The following is a 27,992-nucleotide window of genomic DNA, read 5'->3' as shown; positions in this document are numbered from 1 at the left end:
TAAATTATTCCTATTTAAAGCTAAATACTTACCTGTAAAATAAATCCTAATATGGCTACAATATAAATTATATTTATATTATAGCTATTTTAGGATTAATATTTATTTTACAGGTAACTTTGTATTTATTTTAACCAGGTACAATAGCTATTAAATAGTTAGGAACTATTTAATAGCTAAAATAGTTAAAATAATTACAAATTTACCTGTAAAATAAATCCTAACCTAAGTTACAATTAAACCTAACACTACACTATCAATAAATTAATTAAATAAAATACCTATAATTATCTACAATTAAACCTAACACTACACTATCAATAAATAAATTAAATACAATTCCTACAAATAAATACAATGAAATAAACTAACTAAAGTACAAAAAATAAAAAAGAACTAAGTTACAAAAAATAAAAAAATATTTACAAACATTAGAAATATATTACAACAATTTTAAACTAATTACACCTACTCTAAGCCCCCTAATAAAATAACAAAGCCCCCCAAAATAAAAAAATGCCCTACCCTATTCTAAATTACTAAAGTTCAAAGCTCTTTTACCTTACCAGCCCTGAACAGGGCCCTTTGCGGGGCATGCCCCAAGATGTTCAGCTCTTTTGCCTGTAAAAAAAACATACAATACCCCCCCCCCCCACATTACAACCCACCACCCACATACCCCTAATCTAACCCAAACCCCCCTTAAATAAACCTAACACTAAGTCCCTGAAGATCTCCCTACCTTGAGTCGTCTTCACCCAGCCGAGCCAAATTCTTCATCCAAGCGGAGCAAGAAGAGGTCCTCCATCCGGTAGACGTCTTCATCCAAGCGGGGCAGAAGAGGTCTTCCATCCGATTGAAGTTTTCATCCAAGAGGCATCTTCTATCGTCATCCATCCAGAGCGGAGCGGCAGCATCCTGAAGACCTCCGACGCGGAACATCCATCCTGGCCGACGACTGAACGACGAATGACGGTTCCTTTAAATGACGTCATCCAAGATGGCGTCCCTCGAATTCCGATTGGCTGATAGGATTCTATCAGCCAATCGGAATTAAGGTAGGAATATTCTGATTGGCTGATGGAATCAGCCAATCAGAATCAAGTTCAATCCGATTGGATAATTGGATCCGAGTTCCTCCCTGTTGGTTGATGTAAGCCACTGGGGTGATGTTGTCCGACTGGAATCTGATAAACCGGACTAAAAATAATTAAGGCCAAGCTGTCAAAGCATTGAAGATTGCTCTCAGCTCCAAGATGTTTATAGGAAGAGAGGACTCTTCCCGAGACCACAAGCCCTGAGCCTTCAGAGAACCCCAAACAGTTCCCCGGCTTGACAGGCTGGCGTCCATAGTCACAATCACCTTGGAAGGTCTCAGGAGGCAAGTGCCCCAAGACAGATTTTCCTGTGAAATCCACTACTAGAGAGTCTTTTGTTAGAGGGTCCAGTTTTATCCTCTGTAATAAAACTGAATGGTCTCCGTTCCATTGACGGAGCATGCAAAGCTGCAGGAGGTCGCAGATGGAATCGAGCAAAAGGAATTATGTCCATAGAAGCCACCATCAGACAAATCACCTCCATGCATTGAGCCACTAATGGATGAAAGGCAGACTGGAGGAAAAGGCAGGAAGCAAGAAGTTTGGATTTCCTGACCTCCGTCAGGAAAACCTTCATGGACAGAGAATCTATGATTGTCCCTAGGAAAACCACTCTTGTAGATGGAACTAGAGAACTCTTTTCCAGATTCACTTTCCACCTGTGGGAACGTAGAAAAGACAACAACATCTCTGTATGAGATCTTGCTAGTTGCAAAGATGATGCCTGAACCAAGATGTTGTCTAGATATGGTCCCACCGCAATTCCCTGGGATCTGATCACTGCCATAAGAGCTCCCAGAACCTTTGTGAATACTCTGGGAGCTGTGGCAAGACCAAACGGAAGAGCAATAAACTGACGAGCAATAAAAACATAATTTATGCTTACCTGATAAATTTATTTCTCTTGTAGTGTATCCAGTCCACGGAGCATCCATTACTTGTGGGATATTCTCCTTCCCAACAGGAAGTTGCAAGAGGATCACCAACAGCAGAGCTGCTATATAGCTCCTCCCCTCACTGCCATATCCAGTCATTCGACCGAAACAAGACGAGAAAGGAGAAACCATAGGGTGCAGTGGTGACTGTAGTTTAATTAAAATTTAAACCTGCCTTAAAAGGACAGGGCGGGCCGTGGACTGGATACACTACAAGAGAAATAAATTTATCAGGTAAGCATAAATTATGTTTTCTCTTGTTAAGTGTATCCAGTCCACGGATCATCCATTACTTGTGGGATACCAATACCAAAGCTAAAGTACACGGATGATGGGAGGGACAAGGCAGGAACTTAAACGGAAGGAAAACAAGTTTACAAGCAATATAAAAAAACGTTACTGCGCCTTTAAGAAACACAAATTTTACACTAACAAAATTTTTATAGTGTATGTAATAAGTTAGCAGAGCATTGCACCCACTTGCAAATGGATGATTAACCCTTAATACCAAAAACAGAATAACAAATGACAAAAACGTTTTTTAAACAGGTACAACAACTGCCACAGCTCTACTGTGGCTTTTTACCTCCCTCAATACGACTTTTGAAACCTTTTGAGCCCTTCAGAGAAGTCCTGGATCATGCAGGAAGAAGCTGGATGTCTGTGTCTGTAATTTTTGCTGTGCAAAAAAATGCCAAAATAGGCCCCTCCCACTCATATTACAACAGTGGGAAGCCTCAGGGAACTGTTTCTAGGCAAAATTCAAGCCAGCCATGTGGAAAAAACTAGGCCCCAATAAGTTTTATCACCAAACATATGTAAAAAACGATTAAACATGCCAGCAAACGTTTTAAAATACACTTTTATAAGAGTATGTATCTCTATTAATAAGCCTGATACCAGTCGCTATCACAGCATTTAAGGCTTTACTTACATTACTTCGGTATCAGCAGCATTTTCTAGCAAATTCCATCCCTAGAAAAATTTTAACTGCACAAACCTTATTACAGGAAAACCTGCACGCTATTCCCCCTCTGAAGTTACCTCACTCCTCAGAATATGTGAGAACAGCAAAGGATCTTAGTTACTTCTGCTAAGATCATAGAAAACGCAGGCAGATTCTTCTTCTAAATACTGCCTGAGATAAACAGTACACTCCGGTACCATTTAAAAATAACAAACTTTTGATTGAAGAAATAAACTAAGTATAAAACACCACAGTCCTCTTACGACCTCCATCTTAGTTGAGAGTTGCCAGAGAATGACTGGATATGGCAATGAGGGGAGGAGCTATATAGCAGCTCTGCTGTGGGTGATCCTCTTGCAACTTCCTGTTGGGAAGGAGAATATCCCACAAGTAATGGATGATCCGTGGACTGGATACACTTAACAAGAGAAATGTTTGTCCAGAAAAGCAAACCTTAGGAGCTGGTAATGATCCCTGGGAATGGGAACGTTTAAATACGCGTCCTTCAGGTTTATGGTCATCATGAACTGACCTTCCTGAACCAATGTAAGTATGGAACAAATAGTTTCCATCCTGAAGTACAGAAGCCTGATGAATTTGTTGAGGCACTTGAGATCTAGGATTGGTTGAAAAGTTTCCTCCTTTTTTGGAACCACTAATAGAATCCTAGACCCTGTTCCTCTAGAGGTACTGGTACGATAACTTCCAGGGAGGATAGGCCCTTTACGCAATTTAAGAAGGCCTCCCTCTTTACCTGGTTTGAGGATAGTCTTGATAGGAGAAATCTGCCCCTTGGAGGACGAGCTTTGAATCCTATTTTGTAAACCTGGGATACTATGTCCACAGCCCATGGATCTGGAACATCTCGTATCCAAGCATGATGAAAAAGAGAAAGCCTGCCCCCCACCTGGTCCAAAGTTGGATCAGGGGCAGATCCTGCATGCTGATTTAGAGTCAGTGGAAGGCTTCTTGTTTTGTTTTCCCTTATTCCATGGTTGGTTGAATTTCCAAGAGGACCTGGATTGGTCTGGTTTGGAAGAAGAGGAGGACTTCTGTTCCTTAAAATTCCGAAAGGAATGAAAATTAGAAGTCTGACGACCCTTAGGTCTATTCTTCCTGTCCTGAGGTAGGAAAGATCCCTTTCCACCCGTAATCTCTGAAATGATCTCCGCCAGATCAGGTCCAAACATAGTCTTACACTTATAGGGCAAAGCCAAAAAGCTTGGCCTTTTGAAGAAACATTGGCTGACCAAGATTTTAGCAACAGAGCTCTGCAAGCTAAAACAGTGAAGCTAGATATCTTAGCTCCCAGTCTAATTACCTGCATGTTGGCATCACAGATAAAGGTATTGGTCAGTTTAAGAGCCTTAATCCTGTCTTGGATCTCCTCTATAGTAGTCTCTTCTGAAATCAGATCAGATAGGGCATCACACCAATAAGATGCTGCTCCCGCAACCGTGGCAATACTTGCCGCAGGTTGCCACTGTAAACCCTGATGGACATACATCTTTTTTAAATAAGCCTCCAGCTTTTAATCCATAGGATCCTTAAAAGAACAACTATCCTCTATAGGAATGGTAGTTATCTTAGCTAGAGTAGAAATAGCACCTTCTACCTTAGGAATGGTGCACCAGAAGTCTCGAAGAGTCAGCAACAGGAAACATCTTCTTAAAAACAGGGGAAGGGGGGGATGCTTCCGGGCAGCGACCAAGATGGCCGGCTTAATTTAGTGCTCTGAGGGCTCGCTGATGAACCTGTTGTTTATCAGTGTATATTTACTCCATCCACACTCAATTTATGTCTGATCTGGAATACTATATTTGTGGGAACAAACTAATCTGTCAAGAAGCCTAATACTTGTGTGCTAAGGTACCGGAACGGCAGGCCTGCCGTGGCAACGCATATGCGTCTGAGGCCTTCGTCTACCCCCCCGGTTTGTCCGGGTATAACAGCCGTTCTGAGCTGTAGATCTGAGGGAAGTCGCAATCGTAAAAATCGGAGCTAGCTGGCGAGGGGCTGGGGGCCTTTTCAGGACCAAGCTCTACATTGCTTACAACGCAGAAGGCTGAGGCCCCAAATTACCCGATTAAGACTGTGACCGCATTATCTCCACTGGAGCTGCTCACGGATCAGCAGCTGGGCATACATGAGGAGCGCAGACTGCAGGTGAGATGGCGATGCCTGGCTGTTATGGGTAATAGACGGAATGCAATCTTACCCCCTCTGTGGAAGAGAGAAATGGTGGGAGATCTATACATCAGGAACCAGGTATTCCCCATTGCTGGCTTAGAAGCACAGACAGCCAGAAATCGTCTGAAAATTAAGCCCCTAGATGTGGCATCTGGGCGAACAGAACTTTCAGCCTCTGGGAACCTCCAATATAAGAGAAGAGCTTCTAACTCATGATATTTTCAGAGAGAAGGAGTAGGTTAGGCAGTCCATTCTTATACTCTGCCCATAGGCAAGGTATCTATGAGTGTTCCATGGGACTTGTGTATGACAACTTAACTTGTTAGATTTTGCAGATCCCTAGTCAGCTCAAGTTACGAATATTATAGTCACTGCTAACACTCTAATTCATGAGGATTTTCCGGACAATACTGGTGTTATGTTCATAATGTTTAAAACTAATATCTGCCGCCTATATACCCAGCTAACATTAGTGGGCTTATAAAGACTGCAATTATCAGTTTGGGGGATGGAGGGATGTAAATTTACCTGTGCTCCTTACTGTGCTCTCATTCAGTGGGGCAGATCGCTTTCATTCTATATGTGAGTTTTATCTCTTTAATCTCTTTGATGTGTATATATAGATATGCTTAACTTGTTTTAATTTAAAACTGAACTGCTTAAATAACATAGCCAGAGCCAGCTTATACTAATTTTTTACCTGCACCTTATTCCTAATTGACATTACTGTGTATATCCAAATGTTTTACAATGCTGGGCATACAAGAGTCACCCTACCCATGGCGCCTACACCTCATCGGTATATATATATTGTGAAATTGTTTATTGGGCCACAGGATAGTTAAATGTTAGAAAGGGATACTATAGAACGTGACCCTCGACGCCATACTCTGCTAGCATCAGAATTTACATTTTGAGCCCTTTATATGTTTGGTCTTTGTCGAGCTGTCTGCGGCCAGGACGGCTATACAATCTAAATCCACGTAACACTGACACTTGTACTTAGGTTAGGGAGGGATAAAATTGGACAGTGAGGTAGCTAGACACCTACGTACACCCTCTATTAAAGTGGAGAGTCAGTCAGGTTAGTTAGCTTATAAGGTACCTATCCCAGACAGCATCTATTCCATTTGGCACATATTTCTGCAGAAACAATAGCCCACATCAGGTTAATAAAATTCAGGCTACTCTGGGTAGGGTTTAGCTTACATGGCTATAGAATAGTTCCCTCATACCCACCAAGATGGCTAGTTTAATTAGATGCATACATATCCTCCAAATATTAGATAGTAAATGTCATTACAGCCTCTATAATGGGCGTCCCTCTGGCAGATCTACACTGGTGGCCTAATACCCCTATAATTATCAGATTATTACTCTCATTGCTGTTTATATTTCTGCTCTGCTTGTGCAGACCATAGTACTTCCCTCATTGGGCACAAGAGAGGCCCTTGTCCTTTATTAAGTTACGGGTTATATGTAAGTTTTTCAGTTTAAGTTTATCTTATAAATTTGAACCCTATAAAACCAGAAAATGGAGATTCTTCACAGGAGATCCAAAAGTGGTCTCCGTACTTTTAGAAGTGACCTTCTTTGGTTCTGTTTAGAGTTCTATAAGGGCCCAAGAGTGGCCTTCTAGTTCGTTTTGAAGGTATAGAGTTTTAATGGCACTAAATATATTATCTAATCTATGATTGTTATGGCACACAATAACGCTTTGACTAAGCATTCTAGTAAGTATTAATTGAATTTGTGGAGAATACTTGTCTGTAAAACCTTAATTGACATGTATGCCTTGTTTGCCTTTTAATGAATCTCAATAAAAAATAATTTAAAAAAAAAAAAAAAACAGGGGAAGGGGAAAACTGTACTCCTGGCTTATCCCATTCCTGTGCTATAACTTCTGAATTTTTTCTAGGAACAGGAAAAACATCATCATCAGAAGGAGAATCATAAACTCTATCCACCTTAGAAGACGTTCTAGGGTTGGCAGCAACCAAAGGTTCAGAGTCATCCAATGCAGCTAGAACCTCCTTCAGAAGTAACCGAAGATGTTCAAGCTTAAATTTAAAATTAACCTCTTCAGATTCTGAAGATTTCACTGCCAAGAAATCAGAATCTGAAATCTCACCTTCAGAAGCTACTGAAGTATTTTCCTCATCAGACAATTGAGAAAGGTTGACCATCGCAGACTTAGAGGGGTTAGAAACCTTACTAGCGGTAAAATGTTTAGGTTTTCTCTTATGTTTACCCGAAGAAGGGAAAGCTGACAAAGCCGCTGTTACTGCAGAGGTAATCTGAGCGGCAAAATCCTAAAGTAAATAAATACTCCCAGGAGGTTGAGGAGACACAGAAGGCACAGTATGAGACAAAATTAAGGCTTGGGACATTTAAGGAGAAAGCTGAGGCATGTCACGCACAGCATTGTCCTGAGAAACACTTGGCTCAGAAGGGAGTAACTTGTCTTTAAATTTTAAAGTTTTTGATAAGCATGAGCAACAAAATTGCATTGGCAGGACAATTTGAGCCTCTAAACATAGTAAGCATTTGTCCACAGACCTCGATTGATCTAATTCCGAATCAATTACTGTAGTCACAGCCACAGAAAAATAGAACCGAAAATTAAATTAAATATCAAAATAATTTGAGGTTGATAATCTTATTTAAACAACAAAAAATAAATAACCCAACATAAACCACCTCAGATGCCTGAGGCTCCTACCGTACAAGAGAAAATCCCCCCAGTAGTAATAGGAAGGCAGACTCTACAGATGAGTACACTGATTTTCTCCTCTAACGATCCGCTAGATGAGAACAAGGATCCAACATACGCACCACAGACTCACTGAGCTCTGTTCCGGAATAGCGTAAGTGCTGGCGTAACGTGAGCGGGAAGAAAACATAATTTATGTAAGAACTTACCTGATAAATTCATTTCTTTCATATTAGCAAGAGTCCATGAGCTAGTGACGTATGGGATATACATTCCTACCAGGAGGGGCAAAGTTTCCCAAACCTTAAAATGCCTATAAATACACCGCTCACCACACCCACAATTCAGTTTAACGAATAGCCAAGAAGTGGGGTGATAAGAAAGGAGCGAAAGCATCAAAAAAATAAGGAATTGGAATAATTGTGCATTATACAAAAAAATCATAACCACCAAAAAAAAGGGTGGGCCTCATGGACTCTTGCTAATATGAAAAAAATGAATTTATCATGTAAGTTCTTACATAAATTATGTTTTCTTTCATGTAATTAGCAAGAGTCCATGAGCTAATGACGTATGGGATAATAAATACCCAAGATGTGGAACTTCCACGCAAGAGTCACTAGAGAGGGATAAAATAAAGACAGCCAATTCCGCTGAAAAATTAATCCACTACCCAAATCAAAAAAGTTTCAATTTTTATAATGAAAAAAATTGAAATTATAAGCAGAAGAATCAAACTGAGACAGCTGCCTGAAGTACCATTCTACCTAAACTGTTTCTAAAGAAGAGAAAACATCAAAATGGTAGAACATAGTAAAAGTATGCAAAGAAGACCAAATCATTGCTTTGCAAATCTGATCAACTGAAGCTTCATTCTTAAAAAGCCCAGGAAGTAGAAACTTACCTAGTAGAATGAGCCGTAATCCTCCGAAGCGGGAATCCACCCGACTCCAAATAAGCATGATGAATCAAAAGTTTAAGCAAGATGCCAAATAAATGTCAGAAGCTTTTTGACCTTCCTAAAACCAGAAAAGATAAAAAATAGACTAGAAGTCTATCTGAAATCTGAATAGCTTCAACATAGAATTTCAAAAACTCTTACCATATCCAAAGAAAGTAAGAATCTCACCAAAGAAGTTTTAGGAAAACAATAATTCCTCCCTAATGTTTGTTAGAATTTACAACTTTAGGTAAGAATTGAAATGAGGACAGCAAAAACCACCTTATCCTGATGAAGAAAATCAGAGAAAAGAGATTCACAAGAAAGAACAGATAATTCAAAAACTGTTCTAGCTGAAGAGATGTCCAAAAAGAACAATACTTTCCATGAAAGTAATTAATGTCCAGAGCAAGCATATGCTCAAATAGAAGAGCCTGAAAACCTTCAGAACCCAATTAAGACTCCAAGGAGGAGAAATTGGCTTAATGACAGGTTTGATACGAATCAAAACCTGAACAAAATGATGAATATCAGGAAGTAACACTGCCTTATCCTGATGAAAAATCAGAAAAGCATATTCACAAAAAAGAGCAGATAACTCAAAAACTCTTCTAGCAGAAGAAATAACCAAAAGGAACAATACTTTTCAAAGAAAGTAATTTAATGTTCAGAAAATGCATAGTTTCAAACGGAGGAGCCTGAAAAGCCCTCAGCACCAAATTGAGACTCCAAAGAGGAGAGATTGAATTAATGACAGGCTTGATACGGACCAAAGCCTGTACAAAACAATGAATATCAGGATGATTAGCAATCTTTCTGTGAAAAAAGAACAGAAAGAGTAGAGATTTGTCCTAACAAGAACTGAAGACAAAACCTTATCCAAACCAACCTGAAAAAATAATAAAATTCTATGAATTTTAAAAGAATGCCAAGAAAAGTAGGTCTTCCAGACTCAATAATAAATCTTTCTAGAGACAGATTTACGAGCCTGAAACATAGTATTAATCAATGAGTTAGAGAAACCTCTATGACTAAAAACCAAGCGTTCAATCTCCATCCCTTCAAATTTAATGATTTGAGATCCTGATGGAAAAAATGGGCCTTGAGAAAGAAGGTCTGGTTTAAACGGAAGTGTCCAAGGTTGGCAACTGGCCATCCGAATGAGATCCGCATACCAAAACCTGAGAGGCCATGCTGGAGCCACCAGCATAACAAACAAATACTCCATAAGAATTTTGGAAATCACTTTGGAAGAAGAACTAGAGGCGGAAAGAAATAGGCAAAAAGATAATTCCAAAGAAATGTCAATGCATACACTACTTCCGCCTGAAGATCCCCGGACCTGAATAGGCCCCTGGGAAGTTCTTTATTCAGATGAGATGCCAACAGATCTATTTCTAGAAATGCTCACATCTGAAAAATTGAAAAACATATCTGGGTAAGAGAGACCATTCTCCCAGAAGTAAAGCTTGATTAACAGAGATAATCCGCTTCCCAAATATCTATACCTGGAAAAAAAAGCACAGAATTTAGATAGGAGCTGGATTTAGCCCAAGCTAATATCCGAGACACTTCTGTCACAGCCTAAGGACTGATAGTCCTACCCTGATGATTGACATACACCATAGTTGTGATATTGTCTGAAAAACAATAAACGTCTCTACTTCAAAAAGAAACTAACTGAAAAACTCTGAGAAAGCACGGAGTTCTAAAATATCAAATGGTAATCTCGCCTCCTGAGATTTCCAAACCCCTTGTGCTGACAGAGATCCTCAGACAGCTTCCCAACCAAAAAGACTCACATCTGTAGAGATCATGGTCCAGGTTGAAAGAAACGAAGAGACCTGTAGAACTAAATGATGGTGATCTTAACCACCAAATCAAGAGAGATAAATATTAGGATTCGAAGATTTAAAATGCGAAATCCTAGAATCCCTGCACCATAATTCAGCATAAAAGACTGGAAAGGTTCTTTCTATTGAAAATGAGCAAAGGGAATTGAATCCAATGCTGTGGCCAAAAATAATAGAGACTACAGGTACCGACAGACGGAACCCAATAAAATTGTCCCTTGTCTGATAGAGACAAAGACAGTGACACAAACTATCTGGAAACCTAAAAAAGGTGACCCTTGTGTGAGGAATCAAGAGCTTTTGAAAAAAAGATCCTCTAACTATGTCCTGGAAGAACAAAGTGAATCATATGAGATTCCGCATCCTCAGAAAATAATCTGAATGAAAACAGAAAAATGAAAATATGCATTTATTGTATCTAATGAAAACAAATAATGCTATCACTGACCAAAAAAAGGCAGAATAGTTTGAATAAAACTCCAAAACCCAGTTCCTAAAAATGGAACTGGAAGAAATACCCCAGATGATTCAAGGTCTGAGCAGCGCTTTAACCCCACGGGAGATCAGCCATGCTTCAACAGTACCCAAAATATATAGGACCGAAACACACTTAAAGAAAGTGTTAGCCTTACTGGAATAAAATCAAAGAAATTTGGACCGAATAGAACCAAATAAATTTAAAAAAAGTCTTAACCTGCCCCTTGCCAGCCAAGCTGGAATACGGCACGTACATCGCAATTTTAGGGAGCTGATTTCTAACTGCAAAATTTCCAATTAAAACATGTTACTTGGGAAAGAATTCAGGAATTCGATCCTTAATAAGAACAACCAAACTAGTATAAGCTTAAAGTTTTAGTCTTAGAACTCAATCTTGAAGCCCAGAGTAACAGTTAAGAATTGAATCCAATTATAAAACAAATAATTGATTATCTTAGAACAAAAGAAATATGGATTTTTAGAAATCACAAAATTCTTCTAGCTAAAACAGCTAAAGACATAGATTAAACCTCATTTGCGAAAATAGAAGACACAAATGAAATTATTAGCATGATAGTCCAGTTAAAGAACCAGTCAATACAGTGAACTTGCATAATCAATAAATGCAAAACAACAAGACAAATGCAACAGCACCTAGTCTAGTAAATTTTGTCCCTTTAACAATGCTAAAATAAATCATAATCTGATACTTGATCTTAAAGTAAACAGAAAAAATGAAGCAATTGCAACATCCAAATAAATCACAGGTCCAAGAAAAGTACCTGAAACTAAATAATTTTCCATAAATAAGATACAACCATCTAAAGGAAAATAAATACTATTTTGCTATAGAAACAATAGCATAATTAGTAGGAGTAGAGATAGCCCTAATAAATTGGAGAACCCTCCAAATTGAATTTAACTGCCGGCAAAGAATATATTTTAAAACCTTTGAAAAAGGAATAAAAGAAAATTCTCAGCCTATTCTATTCCCTAGTATGAGGAATTGGAAAAAAACCTCTGAAAACACAGAAGAATAAATAAGCAGAAATAGTGTTAGCTAGTCTTGAAAAAGAACTAGTTACCTTAATATTGAAAATAATCAACACCTTTTCAACAAAGAACAAATGTACTTTAATAAAAAAATAAAAAAGTAGATTTGTTAGTGTCAATATCTGATGAAGAAAATTCTGAATGAGAAAAAACATCATCAGAGAAGGATAAATCAGTATGTTGTTGGTTATTTGAAACTTCAATAATTAAAAAAGAAGTTTGAAAAAGACCTCAAAATTTTATTAGAAGGCACGATGTCAGACAAAGCCTTTAAAATAGAATCAGAAAAAATATTTCTTATAAATCTTCTAAATATTTCTTGTACATAAGATGTAAAAAGAATGGCAATATATAAAGCATAAATACTAATGGATTCTGCATGTAAAAGTTTATCATGATAACTTATTACAAACCATAGCTAAAGATAAACATTCATAACATTTAAAATAAATGAACTTAGCTTTGGTAGGACTGAACTCAGTCAACAGGAATCCTCTTAGATTGTTTTGAAACAGGAACAGTGAAATCTTGCAATATGTAATAGAAAAAAACAATATTTAAAGCAAAATTATCAAATTCCTTAAATGACAGTTTCAGGAATGGGAAAAGAATGCAAAATAATAAGCTTCTAGAAACCAGAAGCAATAAAAAAGTGAGGTTTAAATAATGTGAGAAAAAAAAGTGAAACAAAAAATACGCCCACATTTTTTGGCGCAAAAAATGACGCCCACATTATTGGCGCTAAATACAACGCCCATATATTTGGCGCCAAGTATGACGCCACATCCTCTGACGCCAGAACCGACGCCCACATTTTTTGCCGCAAAAAAATGTCTGAATACACATGCGTCAAAAATGACGTATTAACAGAATACAACTTCCGGCGTCAACTACGGCACCGGAAATGACGAAATCTTTGCGCCAAAAAAGTCTGCGCCAAAAATTACGCAATAAAAAGAAACATTTTATGCCCCCGCGAGCCTAACAGCACACAGGGAAAAATTATCAATTGAAAATTTTTAAGGTAAAGAAAAATAAATTGAATTAAAATGCATTATCCCAAATAATGAAACCGACAGTCTGATTTTTAAAGGAATACTGAATATCCTGAATCATGGCAAATATAAGTTTAAAGACATATATTTAGAACTTAACATAGAAAGTGCCCAACCATAGCTTAGAGTGCCATAATAAAATAAGACTTACTTACCCTAAGACACTCATCTACATATAGTAGATAGCCAAACCAGTACTAAAACGAGAATCAGTAGAGGTAATGGTATATAAGAGTATATCGTCGATCTGAAAAGGGAGGTAAGAGATGAATCTCTACGACCGATAACAGAGAACCTATGAAATAGATCCAGTAGAAGGAGACCATTGAATTCAAATAGGCAATACTCTCTTAACATCCCTCTGACATTCACTGCACTCTGAGAGGAAAACCGGGCTCCAGCCTGCTGCGAAGCGCATATCAACGTAGAATCTAGCACAAACTTACTTCACCACCTCCATGGGAGGCAAAGTTTGCAAAACTGAATTGTGGGTGTGGTGAGGGGTGTATTTATAGGCATTTTAAGGTTTGGGAAACTTTGCCCCTCCTGGTAGGAATGTATATCCCATACGTCACTAGCTCATGGACTCTTGCTAATTACATGAAAGAAATACACTATGCTACTGAAAGCGAGCAAAACAGAAAGAAAATGGCTTAAAATTAAAACAGTTAAACAAACTCTCTAAAAACTGTCCCCATAAGATAAGAAGATCAGAATCCATGCCAATATACAAAGAAGTGCTTTGTATAAAAAGTCCTCTCTTACTGTTAACCTTATGTCTCATAAATGTTAAGCACATAATGTAAATCTGTCCCAAAAATAAAATTGTATCCTTAACTAAAAAAGGATAACTTGTCCCAGAAATGGATCCATAAGAGGATTAACATCTTAAGTGCTGCTGTCCTTCGGTACCTAGAAGGCAAAGCCCCTTACTTTAGATCCTGCAGGACAGATGCTGCTCCTTAGGTGTGGCAGGTACTTTACTCCCTGTCATGGACCTGTAGGAAAATAAAGAACAGAATAACCAACTCTGGCTTTTTTCAAAGGGGAAGCAAAGTGTTAAAAGTAAAGCAAAGACTACCTCGCCGCCTTTTAACTGCTTAAAAGCCACCACTACTCTTACTAAAGAGATTGACGTGGACACAGCTAGACCCCAATCCTTGCTTGCAGGGAAAAGTACCCATAAAAGGATTAAATATCTTCAGATACCAACTTCGCACATCCTCCATTGACAGAGGCAAAGAGAATGACTGGGGATTATGGGTAAGGGACGTTACATTTAACAGCTTTGCTGGGATGCTCTTTGCCTCCTCCTGCTGGCCAGGAGTTGAATATCCCACTAGTAATTGGAATGATGTTGTGGATTCTCCATGTCTTAGGAAAGAAACTAACATTTAAATACTTATCTCTATGACCCTCCACTGAGTGTGTAATGTCTTCTCCTAGTTATGTTTACTCATCTTTCCTATAACTAATACTTAAAGGGACATTAAACCACCAAAAAACAGAATTTATGTTTACCTGATAAATTTCTTTCTCCAACGGTGTGTCCGGTCCACGGCGTCATCCTTACTTGTGGGATATTCTCTTCCCCAACAGGAAATGGCAAAGAGCCCAGCAAAGCTGGTCACATGATCCCTCCTAGGCTCCGCCTACCCCAGTCATTCGACCGACGTTAAGGAGGAATATTTGCATAGGAGAAACCATATGGTACCGTGGTGACTGTAGTTAAAGAAAATAAATTATCAGACCTGATTAAAAAACCAGGGCGGGCCGTGGACCGGACACACCGTTGGAGAAAGAAATTTATCAGGTAAACATAAATTCTGTTTTCTCCAACATAGGTGTGTCCGGTCCACGGCGTCATCCTTACTTGTGGGAACCAATACCAAAGCTTTAGGACACGGATGAAGGGAGGGAGCAAATCAGGTCACCTAAATGGAAGGCACCACGGCTTGCAAAACCTTTCTCCCAAAAATAGCCTCAGAAGAAGCAAAAGTATCAAACTTGTAAAATTTGGTAAAAGTGTGCAGTGAAGACCAAGTCGCTGCCCTACATATCTGATCAACAGAAGCCTCGTTCTTGAAGGCCCATGTGGAAGCCACAGCCCTAGTGGAATGAGCTGTGATTCTTTCGGGAGGCTGCCGTCCGGCAGTCTCGTAAGCCAATCTGATGATGCTTTTAATCCAAAAAGAGAGAGAGGTAGAAGTTAAACACTAAAAAACTCTAAGCCATCTCCGTGGAGATGTTGCCTGTACAACGGCAAAGAGAATGACTGGGGTAGGCGGAGCCTAGGAGGGATCATGTGACCAGCTTTGCTGGGCTCTTTGCCATTTCCTGTTGGGGAAGAGAATATCCCACAAGTAAGGATGACGCCGTGGACCGGACACACCTATGTTGGAGAAATTATTTTATTATTCAGATAGAGACTACAATTTAAATAACTTTCCATTTTATTTCTATTATTTCATTTGCGTCATACTCTTGTTGAGGAAGCAGCAATGCATTACTAGGAGCTAGTTAACACATTGGGTGAGCCAATAAGATATGTGTAGTCACCAATCAGCAGCTCTTTAACCTACCCAGGTATTCAACAAATTATATCAAAAGAACAAAACAAATTAGATAACAGAGGTAAATTTGAAAGTTGTTTAAAATCACACACTCTATCTGAATCATGAAAGAAAAAAAAATGGTTTTCACGTCCTTTTAACCCTTTGAGTGCTAAGCACTTTCCCACCTGGGTGCTAAGAGGTTTTAATGTTTTTTTTTTTATTTTCTATTTTTTAAACTTTTTGTTTACTTTTTTATTATTTTTTTCAGACCCCCAAGACTTACACTGTTGGAACGGTGAGGCAATTACCTTTCCAATGGTGGGTCTTGGGGGTCTGTAGCTGCTTAGATGCCTGAGATACAGGCTTCTAAGCAGCATGCCCCCTGCTCCTATACTTAACATTGTTAAGTATAAATAAAGTTGCACAGTGACGTCATCACGTTATTGCACGTGACGTCACCACGCAAAACGGGAAGCCCCGGCGATGCCTGTCACTATGCAGGCACGATCGCCGGGGTAGGAGCCCCCAGATCTCCCTCAAGGTGGGAGAGTGCTAGTGACGGCTCTGAGCCGTCATTAGCACCAGAGTGGGAAACTCTGTGACGGCTCAGAGCCGTCATTAGCACTCAAAGAGTTAAGTATTGAAATGTACAGGTAGGGAAACAACAGTCAAAAACAGATATTTCAATTGATTTATAAAGCTAAATAAATTATTTGTAATCAATTTCATATACTCCAGCAGGTAAAAACATAATTTATGCTTACCTGATAAATTTATTTCTCTTGTAGTGTGTTCAGTCCACGGGTCATCCATTACTTATGGGATATATTCTCCTCCCCAACAGGAAGTTGCAAGAGGATCACCCAAGCAGAGCTGCTATATAGCTCCTCCCCTCACATGTCATATCCAGTCATTCGACCGAAACAAGACGAGAAAGGAGAAACCATAGGGTGCAGTGGTGACTGGAGTTATAATTTAAAATTTAGAACCTGCCTCAAATAGACAGGGCGGGCCGTGGACTGAACACACTACAAGAGAAATAAATTTATCAGGTAAGCATAAATTATGTTTTATCTTGTTAAGTGTGTTCAGTCCACGGGTCATCCATTACTTATGTGATACCAATACCAAAGCTAAAGTACACGGATGATGGGAGGGACAAGGCAGGAACATTAAACAGAAGGAACCACTGCCTGTAGAACCTTTCTCCCAAAAACAGCCTCCGAAGAAGCAAAAGTGTCAAATTTGTAAAATTTGGAAAAAGTATGAAGTGAAGACCAAGTTGCAGCCTTGCAAATCTGTTCAACAGAGGCCTCATTCTTAAAGGCCCAGGTGGAAGCCACAGCTCTAGTGGAATGAGCTGTAATTCTTTCAGGAGGCTGCTGTCCAGCAGTCTCATAGGCTAAGCGTATTATGCTACGAAGCCAAAAAGAGAGAGAGGTAGCCGAAGCCTTTTGACCTCTCCTCTGTCCAGAGTAAACGACAAACAGAGAAGAAGTTTGTCGAAAATCTTTAGTTGCCTGTAAGTAGAACTTCAGAGCACGGACCACGTCTAGATCATGCAAAAGACGTTCCTTCTTTGAAGAAGGATTAGGACATAAGGATGGAACAACAATCTCTTGATTGATATTCTTGTTAGAAACAACCTTAGGTAAAAACCCAGGTTTAGTACGCAGGACTACCTTGTCTGAATGAAATATCAGATAAGGAGAATCACAATGTAAGTCAGATAACTCAGAGACTCTACAAGCCGAGGAAATAGCCATCAAAAACAGAACTTTCCAAGATAAAAGCTTAATATCAATGGAATGAAGGGGTTCAAACGGAACACCCTGGAGAACTTTAAGAACCAAGTTTAAGCTCCACGGAGGAGCAACAGCTTTAAACACAGGCTTAATCCTAGCCAAAGCCTGACAAAAAGCCTGGACGTCTGGATTCTCTGCCAGACGCTTGTGTAAAAGAATAGACAGAGCAGAAATCTGTCCCTTTAGTGAACTAGCGGATAAGCCCTTTTCTAAACCCTCTTGTAGAAAAGACAATATCCTAGGAATCCTAACCTTACTCCATGAGTAACTCTTGGATTCACACCAATATAAATATTTACGCCATATCTTGTGGTAAATTATTCTGGTAACAGGTTTCCGAGCCTGTATTAATGTATCAATAACCGAATCCGAAAACCCACGCTTTGATAGAATCAAGCGTTCAATTTCCAAGCAGTCAGTCTCAGAGAAATTAGGTTTGGATGGTTGAAAGGACCCTGAATTAGAAGGTCCTGCCTCAGGGGTAGAGACCATGGTGGACAGGACGACATGTCCACTAGGTCTGCATACCAGGTCCTGCGTGGCCACGCAGGCGCTATCAGAATCACCGATGCTCTCTCCTGTTTGATCCTGGCAATCAGTCGAGGAAGCAACGGAAAAGGTGGAAACACATAAGCTATGCTGAAAACCCAAGGGGCTGCTAGTGCATCTACCAGCACCGCTCCCGGGTCCCTGGACCTGGATCCGTAACAAGGAAGCTTGGCGTTCTGGAGAGATGCCATGAGATCCAGATCCGGTTTGCCCCAACGAAGAATTAGTTGGGCAAATACCTCCGGGTGAAGTTCCCACTCCCCCGGATGAAAAGTCTGGCGACTTAAAAAATCTGCCTCCCAGTTCTCCACACCTGGGATGTAGATCGCTGACAGGTGGCAAGAGTGAGACTCTGCCCAGCGAATTATCTTCAAGACTTCCAACATCGCTAGGGAACTCCTGGTTCCCCCTTGATGATTGATGTAAGCCACAGTCGTGATGTTGTCCGACTGAAATCTGATGAACCTCAGTGTTGCCAACTGAGGCCAAGCTAGAAGAGCGTTGAATATTGCCCTTAATTCTAGAATGTTTATTGGGAGGAGTTTCTCCTCCTGAGTCCACGATCCCTGAGCCTTCAGGGAGTTCCAGACTGCTCCCCAGCCTAGTAGGCTGGCATCTGTTGTTACAATCGTCCAATCAGGTCTGCGAAAGGACATTCCTTTGGACAGATGAACCCGTGATAACCACCAGAGAAGAGAATCTCTGGTCTCCTGGTCCAGATTTAGCAAAGGGGACAGATCTGAGTAATCCCCGTTCCATTGACTTAGCATGCATAGTTGCAGCGGTCTGAGATGTAGGCGCGCAAATGGCACTATGTCCATCGCCGCGACCATTAAGCCGATCACTTCCATGCACTGAGCTACTGATGGGCTTGGAGTGGAGTGAAGGACACGGCAAGCATTGAGAAGTTTTGATAGCCTGGACTCCGTCAGGTAAATCTTCATCTCTACAGAATCTATAAGAGTCCCTAGAAAAGGGACCCTTGAGAGTGGTAACAGAGAACTCTTTTCCACGTTCACTTTCCACCCATGCGACCTCAGAAATGCTAGAACTATCTCTGTATGAGACTTTGCATTTTGAAAACTTGACGCTTGTATCAGAATGTCGTCTAGGTACGGAGCCACCGCTATGCCTCGTGGTCTTAGTACCGCCAGGAGAGAGCCCAGAACATTTGTAAAAATTCTCGGGGCCGTAGCCAACCCGAAGGGAAGCTGTCTAGAAAGGCAAACCTTAGGTACTGATAATGATCTTTGTGAATCGGTATGTGAAGGTAGGCATCCTTTAAATCCACTGTGGTCATATATTGACCCTCTTGGATCATGGGTAGGATGGACTGAATGGTTTCCATCTTGAACGATGGAACCCTTAGGAATTTGTTTAAGATTTTTAAATCTAAGATTGGTCTGAAGGTTCCCTCTTTCTTGGGAACCACAAACAGATTTGAATAAAACCCTTGCCCCTGTTCCGTCCGCGGAACTGGGTGGATCACTCCCATCGCTAAGAGGTCTTGTACACATTGTAGAAATGCCTCATTCTTTACTAGGTTTGTTGATAACCTTGACAGATGAAACCTCCCTTGTGGAGGAGAAGTCTTGAAATCCAGAAGGTATCCCTGAGATATAATCTCCAGCGTCCAGGGATCCTGGACATCTCTTGCCCAAGCCTGGGCGAAGAGAGAGAGTCTGCCCCCCACTAGATCCGTCTCCGGAAAGGGGGCCCTGACTTCATGCTGTCTTAGGGGCGGAAGTAGGCTTTCTGGCCTGCTTGCCCTTGTTCCATGACTGGTTGCCTTTCCAACCCTGTCTGTAACGAGCAGTAGTTCCTTCCTGTTTTGGAGCGGAGGAAGTTGATGCTGCTCCTGTCTTGAAATTACGAAAGGCACGAAAATTGGACTGTTTGGCCTTCGATTTGGCCCTGTCCTGAGGAAAGGTGTGGCCCTTACCTCCAGTAATGTCAGCAATAATTTCCTTCAAGCCGGGCCCGAATAAGGTCTGCCCTTTGAAAGGAATGTTTAGTAATTTAGACTTAGAAGATACATCTGCTGACCAGGATTTAAGCCAAAGCGCTCTGCGCGCCTGTATGGCGAATCCGGAATTTTTAGCCGTAAGTTTGGTTAAATGCACTACGGCATTAGCCAGCTTAAGGGTTCTAATCTTGCTCAGAGACTCATCCAATGGTGCTGTGCGAATCGCCTCTTCCAGAGACTCAAACCAGAATGCCGCTGCAGCAGTGACAGGCGCAATGCATGCAAGAGGCTGTAATATAAAACCTTGTTGAATAAACATTTTCTTAAGATAACCCTCTAATTTTTTATCCATTGGATATGAGACAGCACAGCTATCCTCCACCGGGATAGTGGTACGCTTGGCTAAAGAAGAAACTGCTCCCTCCACCTTAGGGACCGTCTGCCATAAGTCTCGTGTGGTGGCGTCTATAGGGAACATTTTTCTAAATATCGGAGGAGGGGAAAAAGGCACACCGGGTCTATCCCACTCCTTACTAATAATCTCTGTAAGCCTCTTTGGTATAGGAAAAACGTCAGTACACACCGGCACCGCGTAGTATTTATCCAGCCTACATAATTTCCCTGGGATTGCCACCGTGTCACAATCATTCAGAGCCGCTAACACCTCCCCTAGCAACACGCGGAGGTTCTCAAGCTTAAATTTAAAATTTGAAATTTCTGAATCCGGTCTCCCCGAATCAGAACCGTCACCCACAGAATGAAGCTCTCCGTCCTCATGTTCTGCAAATTGTGACGCAGTATCAGACATGGCTCTCGTGTCATCCGCGCGCTCTGTCCTTAACCCAGAACTGTCGCGCTTGCCTCTTAACTCTGGCATATTGTATAATACTTCCTTCATAACATTAGCCATATCATGTAAAGTGATTTGTAAGGGCCTTGATGTACTTGGCGCCTCAATCTCACGCACCTCCCGAGCGGGAGACGTAGGTACTGACACGTGAGGAGAGTTAGACGGCATAACTGCCCCCTCGTTGTCTGGTGATAATTTTTTAAGCGGTACAGATTGATTTTTCAAAGTAACATCAATACAATTGGTACACATATTTCTATTGGGCTCCACAACGGCTTTTAAACATAATGAACAAGCAGATTCCTCTGTATCAGACATGTTTAAACAGACTAGCAATAAAGCTAGCAAGCTTGGAAAATACTTTCAATAAGTTTGCAAGCAATATAAAAAACGCTGCAGCGCTTTTTAAAAACACAGTTGAGTAACTAAAGAATAATTCAGTTATAGTCAACAATTCTTTAAATGTATTAATTAGCAGAGGATTGCACCCATTAGCAACCGGATGATTAACCCCTCAGTACCCAAAAAAATAAAACGGATATCAAATTAATATAAAACGTTTTTATCACAGTCTAACACACTGTCACAGGTCTGCTATGACTGATTACCTCCCTCAAAAAACGAATTTTGAAGACCCCTGAGCTCTCTAGAGACGTCCTGGATCAAGGAGGAAGAAGCAGGAAGACTGTGCTAGGCGCTAAAAAAGAGGCCCCTCCCGCTCATTTACAACAGTGGGAGACCTGATATAACGGTTTCTATGCAGAAATATATGTTAGCCATGTGGAAAACAATTCATGCCCAAAGGATTTATCACCAAAGTACCTCACAAAACGAATAACATGCCAGTAAACGTTTTGAAAATAAACTTCTTTAAATGTCATGCAAAGTTATTACTAAGCCTGCAACCAGTCGCTACCACTGCAGATAAGGCTTAAGCATTATTTCAGTATTAACAGTATTTTCACAGTCAAATTCTAGTCCCTAGAAAATAACTCTACTGTGCATACATTTATCAGCCTGATACCAGTCACTACTACTGCATTTAAGGCTGTACTTACATCATACGGGTAACAGCAGTATTTTCTTAGTCAATTCCATTCCCAGAAAATATTGTACTGCACATACCTCATTTGCGGTGGACCCCGCATGCTATTCCCATGTTCTGAAGTTACCCCACTCCTCAGAATGTCGAGAACAGCCAGTGGATCTTAGTTACGCCTGCTAAGATCATAGAAAACGCAGGCAGTTTCTTCTTCCAAATACTGCCTGAGATAGAAAAAAACAGCACACTCTGGTGCCATTTAAAATAACAAACTTTTGATTGAAGAATAATTAAGTAAAAACTCCAACTCCTCCCGCGACCTCCTTCTTTGTTGAGGGTTGCAAGAGAATGACTGGATATGACATGTGAGGGGAGGAGCTATATAGCAGCTCTGCTTGGGTGATCCTCTTGCAACTTCCTGTTGGGGAGGAGAATATATCCCATAAGTAATGGATGACCCGTGGACTGAACACACTTAACAAGAGAAATAGATAATTGGTAACTTATTAAAGAGGAGAAAAATTTACAGTATACTGTCTCTTTAAACATAACCCAGAAATAACAGAGGACCCCAAGCTCCAGAAGAAAAAGGTCACCTGAGGGGACACCTGGACACCAGAGTTTTGTAGTGATTGTATATACTGTACCCCAGCCCAAAGACTTTTGTGAGATTATCACAGTCCAATTGGGCTGCAGAAAACTGCTGCCTTAGTAATAACGGACACCTATTGACTATCATTTGAGGCATAACCTCACCTAGTAAGAAATAGATTCCACTGGGCTAAGTGTCACAGGCTGCAGAAGTCTCATAAAAAAAAAATGAAATAAAGGAAGTCCCCATGTTACGAACAAGATAGGTTCTGTAGGCTTGTTCTTAAGTTGAATTTGTATGCAAGTTGGAACAGGCCCCCTTTTTAGGTGAAACTCTAGCAAAACATTTTTTTAGTTTTGGATAGCATAGGGAAAAGTTTCTTTTGCTATCTGTGCCCCTGCTCAAAAAATTTCACATCACTTTCTGCCCTTGTGACAATTAGATTTTGAGTATTTTGGGTTATCCTGGAAAGTAGGATTGGCGATAAAGCTCTATTTTCTCCGTTTGTAAGTACGAGTTGTACTTAAGTCGGATGTCTGTAAACCAGGGATTGCCTGTACTTCTAAAGCTGCAAACATCAAACATATGCCATATGTTAAACCTCTGGAGCAATAAAAACATTTGGCCTTATGATTCTTGACTGCACAGAATTGGAATTTTCTGCAGAGACCTGTATGCAAGAAAACTAAAACATAGGACCCTATATACAAATTGATCCTTGTATAGAGCTATATGTTGTTTTAAGTTAAACCAAAGGGGAACTAAGTATGGCAACTGTCTTTAGTATATGAATAAGGTCCAATGAGTACAAATGTATATAAAGGACATAATACTCATATGCTAAATCACTTGAAAGTGATGAAACATAACTGTTGACAAGAAAATATCACCTGAGCATCTCTATGTAAAAAAGGAAGATATGTTACCTCAAAAGTTCCTCAGCTCACCAAAGTAAGTGTTGTGTAAACAGTTATACTTAAGCTGCGGTCCAGCTGTAAGTTGAAAGAAAAAAAAAACAACAAAAAACAATAGCCAGCAGTGCTGAGGTAATGCTTTTGCCTCTGCTGTGATCTCATGAGATTCATAGAACTTATTTAAACTGAATAGGAAAATAACATGACTGTGCCTGCACATGCCAGATGCACACTCCCTAGCTTTTCCTCAACAATATGTAGAACAGCTGCCAGGCAAAATACTGTGCTCGTGACGACCGTTGAAATCTGCCCAATTCCACTATGACAATATGAAACATGGAAATGTCCACAGCACAATTTGCTTAAAAAGTATCTTTATTGACAAAAGATAGAGCAACGTTTCGTGACTGCTGTCAATTAATCATGCTATACATACAATACTCAGAGGTGGTCCTTTTAAACTAGTTAGCTTGGCGCCAATACTTTTTACTCTTGACCGCCACCTGCTGCACAAAACATATTACTCTTTAAACATTCAAAATTTATACAATTTTCAACAAGACACTTTTTGTTAAAGATACATAGTTTAAACATTTTTACAGCAAGAAAATACTATCCCTACAATATCTAAAGCAGTTATAACCTACCCTGATAACAGCACCACATATCTATACATTATTATGAATTAAATTTAATTAGACCTATTCTTCACCAAAAGACTGACCAATCGAAATCCCTATTCATGCCATAAGGTACTAATAATCCCAATCTATGAATCCAATGCATTTCTTTTTGTTTTAATATTTTCTCACGGTCACCACCCATTCTCTGCGGGCCCACATAATCAATAACCTGCCACCGGAGCTGACTGATACTGTGTCCTTTCTCCAAAAAATGATTGGAGACAGGTGCCTCCCTGTTCCCATATCTAATATTGGAGCGGTGCTGGCTAAGCCTATCTTTCACTTTTCTTACCGTCTCTCCAATATAGATGAGGGAACACGGACACTTAATTAAATAAATTGCATGTGTAGTGTCACAAGTAAAAAAAATCCTAATAGTATACCGTTTACCACTCCTAGGGTGGACAAACTCTTTGCCCCTTATTATAGAATTACAACTAATGCATCCTAAACAAGGATAACATCCTACATTCTTCTTTGTTAAATGGCTCTGCTGTAGCTGCTTAGCTGGTCCTATATCAGACTTCACAAAGTAGTCCCTCAAATTCTTTACCCTTTTATAGGCCATAATTGGTCTCTCTTTGAATTCAATAATATCATTGTTACACCTATGTAATATAGGCCAATGTTTGTTAATGATTTTAGCTATTTGTCTCCCATGGGCACTAAACTGTGATGTAAAGATCATTCTCTTATTCTTATCCTTATGATCTTTATTAGTGGTAAGGTTATTACTACATTTATCCAATACATGTTGGGGGTAACCTCTATTGCGGAACTTTTCCTGCATTTCATTAATCCTTTTATTTACATTATCTGACTCTGATACAATACGGTGGACTCTCATCAATTGACTCTTAGGTAAGGATTCTACCAAATGACGTGGATGGAAACTATTAAATTCTAGCAATGTATTCCTATCTGTTTCTTTTGAATATAGATCAAATTCCAATTTAAGACCTTTCTTATACACTCTAGTGTCCAAAAACATAATGCTCTCCTCACTGAAATTCAGTGTAAATTCTAAATTTCTCACAGAAGAATTCAGGTCTGTTACAAACTGAACCAGGGAGTCCACGGGGCCCCACCATACGCCAAATATATCGTCTATGAAGCGCCACCAGGCTCCTCCATAGTCTTTAAACCATTTATTTTCATAAACTATATTCTCTTCAATCATGCTCATAAACAAATTGGTGTATGATGGGGCCACGTTGGACCCCATGGCAGTTCCTCTTATCTGTATGTACCAATCATCCTGAAACATAAAATAATTCCAGTGCAGAATCAAGCCCAATAATTCTTCTATGAAAACATTTTGTTGTGGGGTATAACCCCCATTCACATGCAAAATTTTCCTAATCACCCCCATACCTGGTTCATGCTTTATACAGGTATAGAGGCTTTTAACATCTAATGTATACAATACAAAACGGTCACTGGGTAAATGCAATTCTCTCACTTTTTGCAAAAAATCACCTGTGTCTTTGATGTATGAACTACATTTTACGACCTCAGGCTGCAACAATTTGTCAATAAAAATAGATACATTAGAAAAGGCAGAATCTATGCTGGAAATAATTGGCCTGCCTGGAGGAGCAGCAAGGTTTTTGTGAATCTTTGGTATAGTATAAACAACTGGTGTTCTTGGTGACTTATTGTATAAAAAATCTCTCAATTTTAAGTCAATCACCCCAATCTTTACTGCCCTCTCCAGGCAGGCCAATAATTCTTTTTGTATCCTGTGAACAGGATTTTGTGACAATTTCTTATATGTTTCAGGGTCATCTAGTTGTTGTCTAATTTCCCCAATGTAGTACTGTCTATCAATAACCACAGATGCGCCTCCTTTATCGGCTCCCTTCAGGATAACATTATTCAATTTACCCTGGAAGGACTGTAATGCTTTCTTTTCAACATTGCTCACATTACTTTTTACCTTCTTACCATCTCTGAGAACCTGCTGTTGTAATTTATTTACGTCTAAATTCACAAGTTGTATAAACGTATTTACACTATCGTTATGGATTAATGGTGTATAATTGCTCTTTTTCCATAGACCCAACTTTTTAAGAGTCCAATTCCCAGAGTCTTTATCGGGGGTATTATGCTTGGCACTCACATCACCAAATTGTACTCTCAATTTAATGTTCCTATAGAACCTATTCAGATCTTTGTTTATTTCAAAAAAGTCAGTCTGTTTGCTTGGGCAAAACGAAAGTCCTCTATTGAGGAGTGCAAGCTTTTCCTGGGACAAACATCCTGACAGGCTGCTTAAAGTCTCTTTACAGTGGGGTGTGAATACTTAGGAAATCTGAGGTAAAATATCTTCCGTTTTTTACATAGAAATACTTTCAGCTGATATTTTCTAGTCAGCTTTTTACAGCTATTCTGCATCACTTTCAAGTGCTTCAACATTTGGGTATCATATTCCTTTAAGTGTCCTTAACAAGAAGGGATTGATAAGTGCAGGAAGCTCTAACAGATGTCACGGGTTTGAAGGACACTTGCACTAGTGAGATACTGTACCAAAAAGGCTCACAATACTTGTCATACTGAAGCAGTTACACACTACCATACTCCAAAAAAACTAGAATCGGATCTGACAATGGCAGAAAGGAAAAGGTGAGTGTGTGTGTGTGTGTGGGGCAGGGGCAAGGCCCATACTCTACTAACAAGTGAATATGACAGGGCATAAGACATTTAAATGAAATTAAGCATGTCAACTTGTTAATATAGTATTTGGATATAATTTGATAAAAAATAAATGGGTTTTCTGTCTCTTACCCGAATGTGACAAGATATGAGCTTTCAGTTTGTCTGGACGATTAAATTCTTTGTTACATCCAGTATGAGACCTGCAGATCACACAATGAGATGGTGTTATATATATATATATACTGTATATGCAATTTCTATATACATCTACATACAAGCACACACTTGTTTTACAAATGTACATTCATTTTGAATGGTTCTTCACATATTTTGGGTCGCAGAGCCTCAAAAAGGATTACTACCACAAGTTTATCTATTTGGAGACAGTAAAATGTTTAGACAAGACTGCAGCCAAAACCACTGCATTTGTTTGTCAGTTTACTTTAGAATGGCATTTACTAAAATCCTTGACATTTTTAATTAAAGTTAGAAATACCCTTTGCAATATGGACACATGAAGGTTTTTTAGAAAGCTACAGTAAAAGTTCTAGATATATTAAAGAGACAGTAAATACCTAGATATTTTCAATATTCATAGGGCAACGACTTTACAATATACTTTAAAGGGATATGAAACCCAAAATTTTTATTTAGTGAATCAGACAGAACATACAATTTTAAAACAAAGTTTCCAATTTACTTCTATTATCAAATTTGCTTCATTCCCATGATTCTGTCTTAAAGAGATACCTAGGTAAACTAAATGGCATGCAATAGTGCTGCCATCTAGTGCTCTTGCAAATGGATATCATTCTTTCAAAGCTGCTGCCATATAGTGCTCCAGAAATGGGCCGGCATTAAAGCATTACGTCCTTGCTTTTAAACAAAGCATAACAATAAAACGAAGAAAAATTGATAATAAAAGTAAATAAGAAAATTGTTTAAAATTGTATGCTCTATCTTTTCCAGTAGCTTAAAAGACCATTATATTGGAAAAAGAAAAAGCTATACGTTATTAAAGCATGCAGTTTTATGTGTTTACCCCCCCCCCACAAAGGGATTAAACACATAGTTTAATTACCACCTGGGAGCCACAAT

The 27,992-nt window shown here is 39.6% G+C and overlaps 1 protein-coding gene across 1 annotated transcript in view; it reads right to left on the bottom strand.

Moving 5' to 3' along the window:
* The window catches only part of ZNF341 (zinc finger protein 341), a 186,818-nt gene that overhangs the window by 47,309 nt on the left and 111,517 nt on the right, over nt 1–27,992 (bottom strand). The window contains exon 14 of the mRNA XM_053716200.1: nt 27,024–27,094. Within this exon, the coding sequence (XP_053572175.1) occupies nt 27,024–27,094 (71 nt within the window). The remainder of the gene's footprint in view (nt 1–27,023; nt 27,095–27,992) is intronic.

The sequence above is a fragment of the Bombina bombina genome, chromosome 1 (assembly GCF_027579735.1).
Source record: "Bombina bombina isolate aBomBom1 chromosome 1, aBomBom1.pri, whole genome shotgun sequence".
NCBI lineage: Eukaryota > Metazoa > Chordata > Amphibia > Anura > Bombinatoridae > Bombina > Bombina bombina.
Note: the sequence above shows the minus strand (reverse complement) of the source record. Positions and strands in the feature narration are given on the sequence as shown.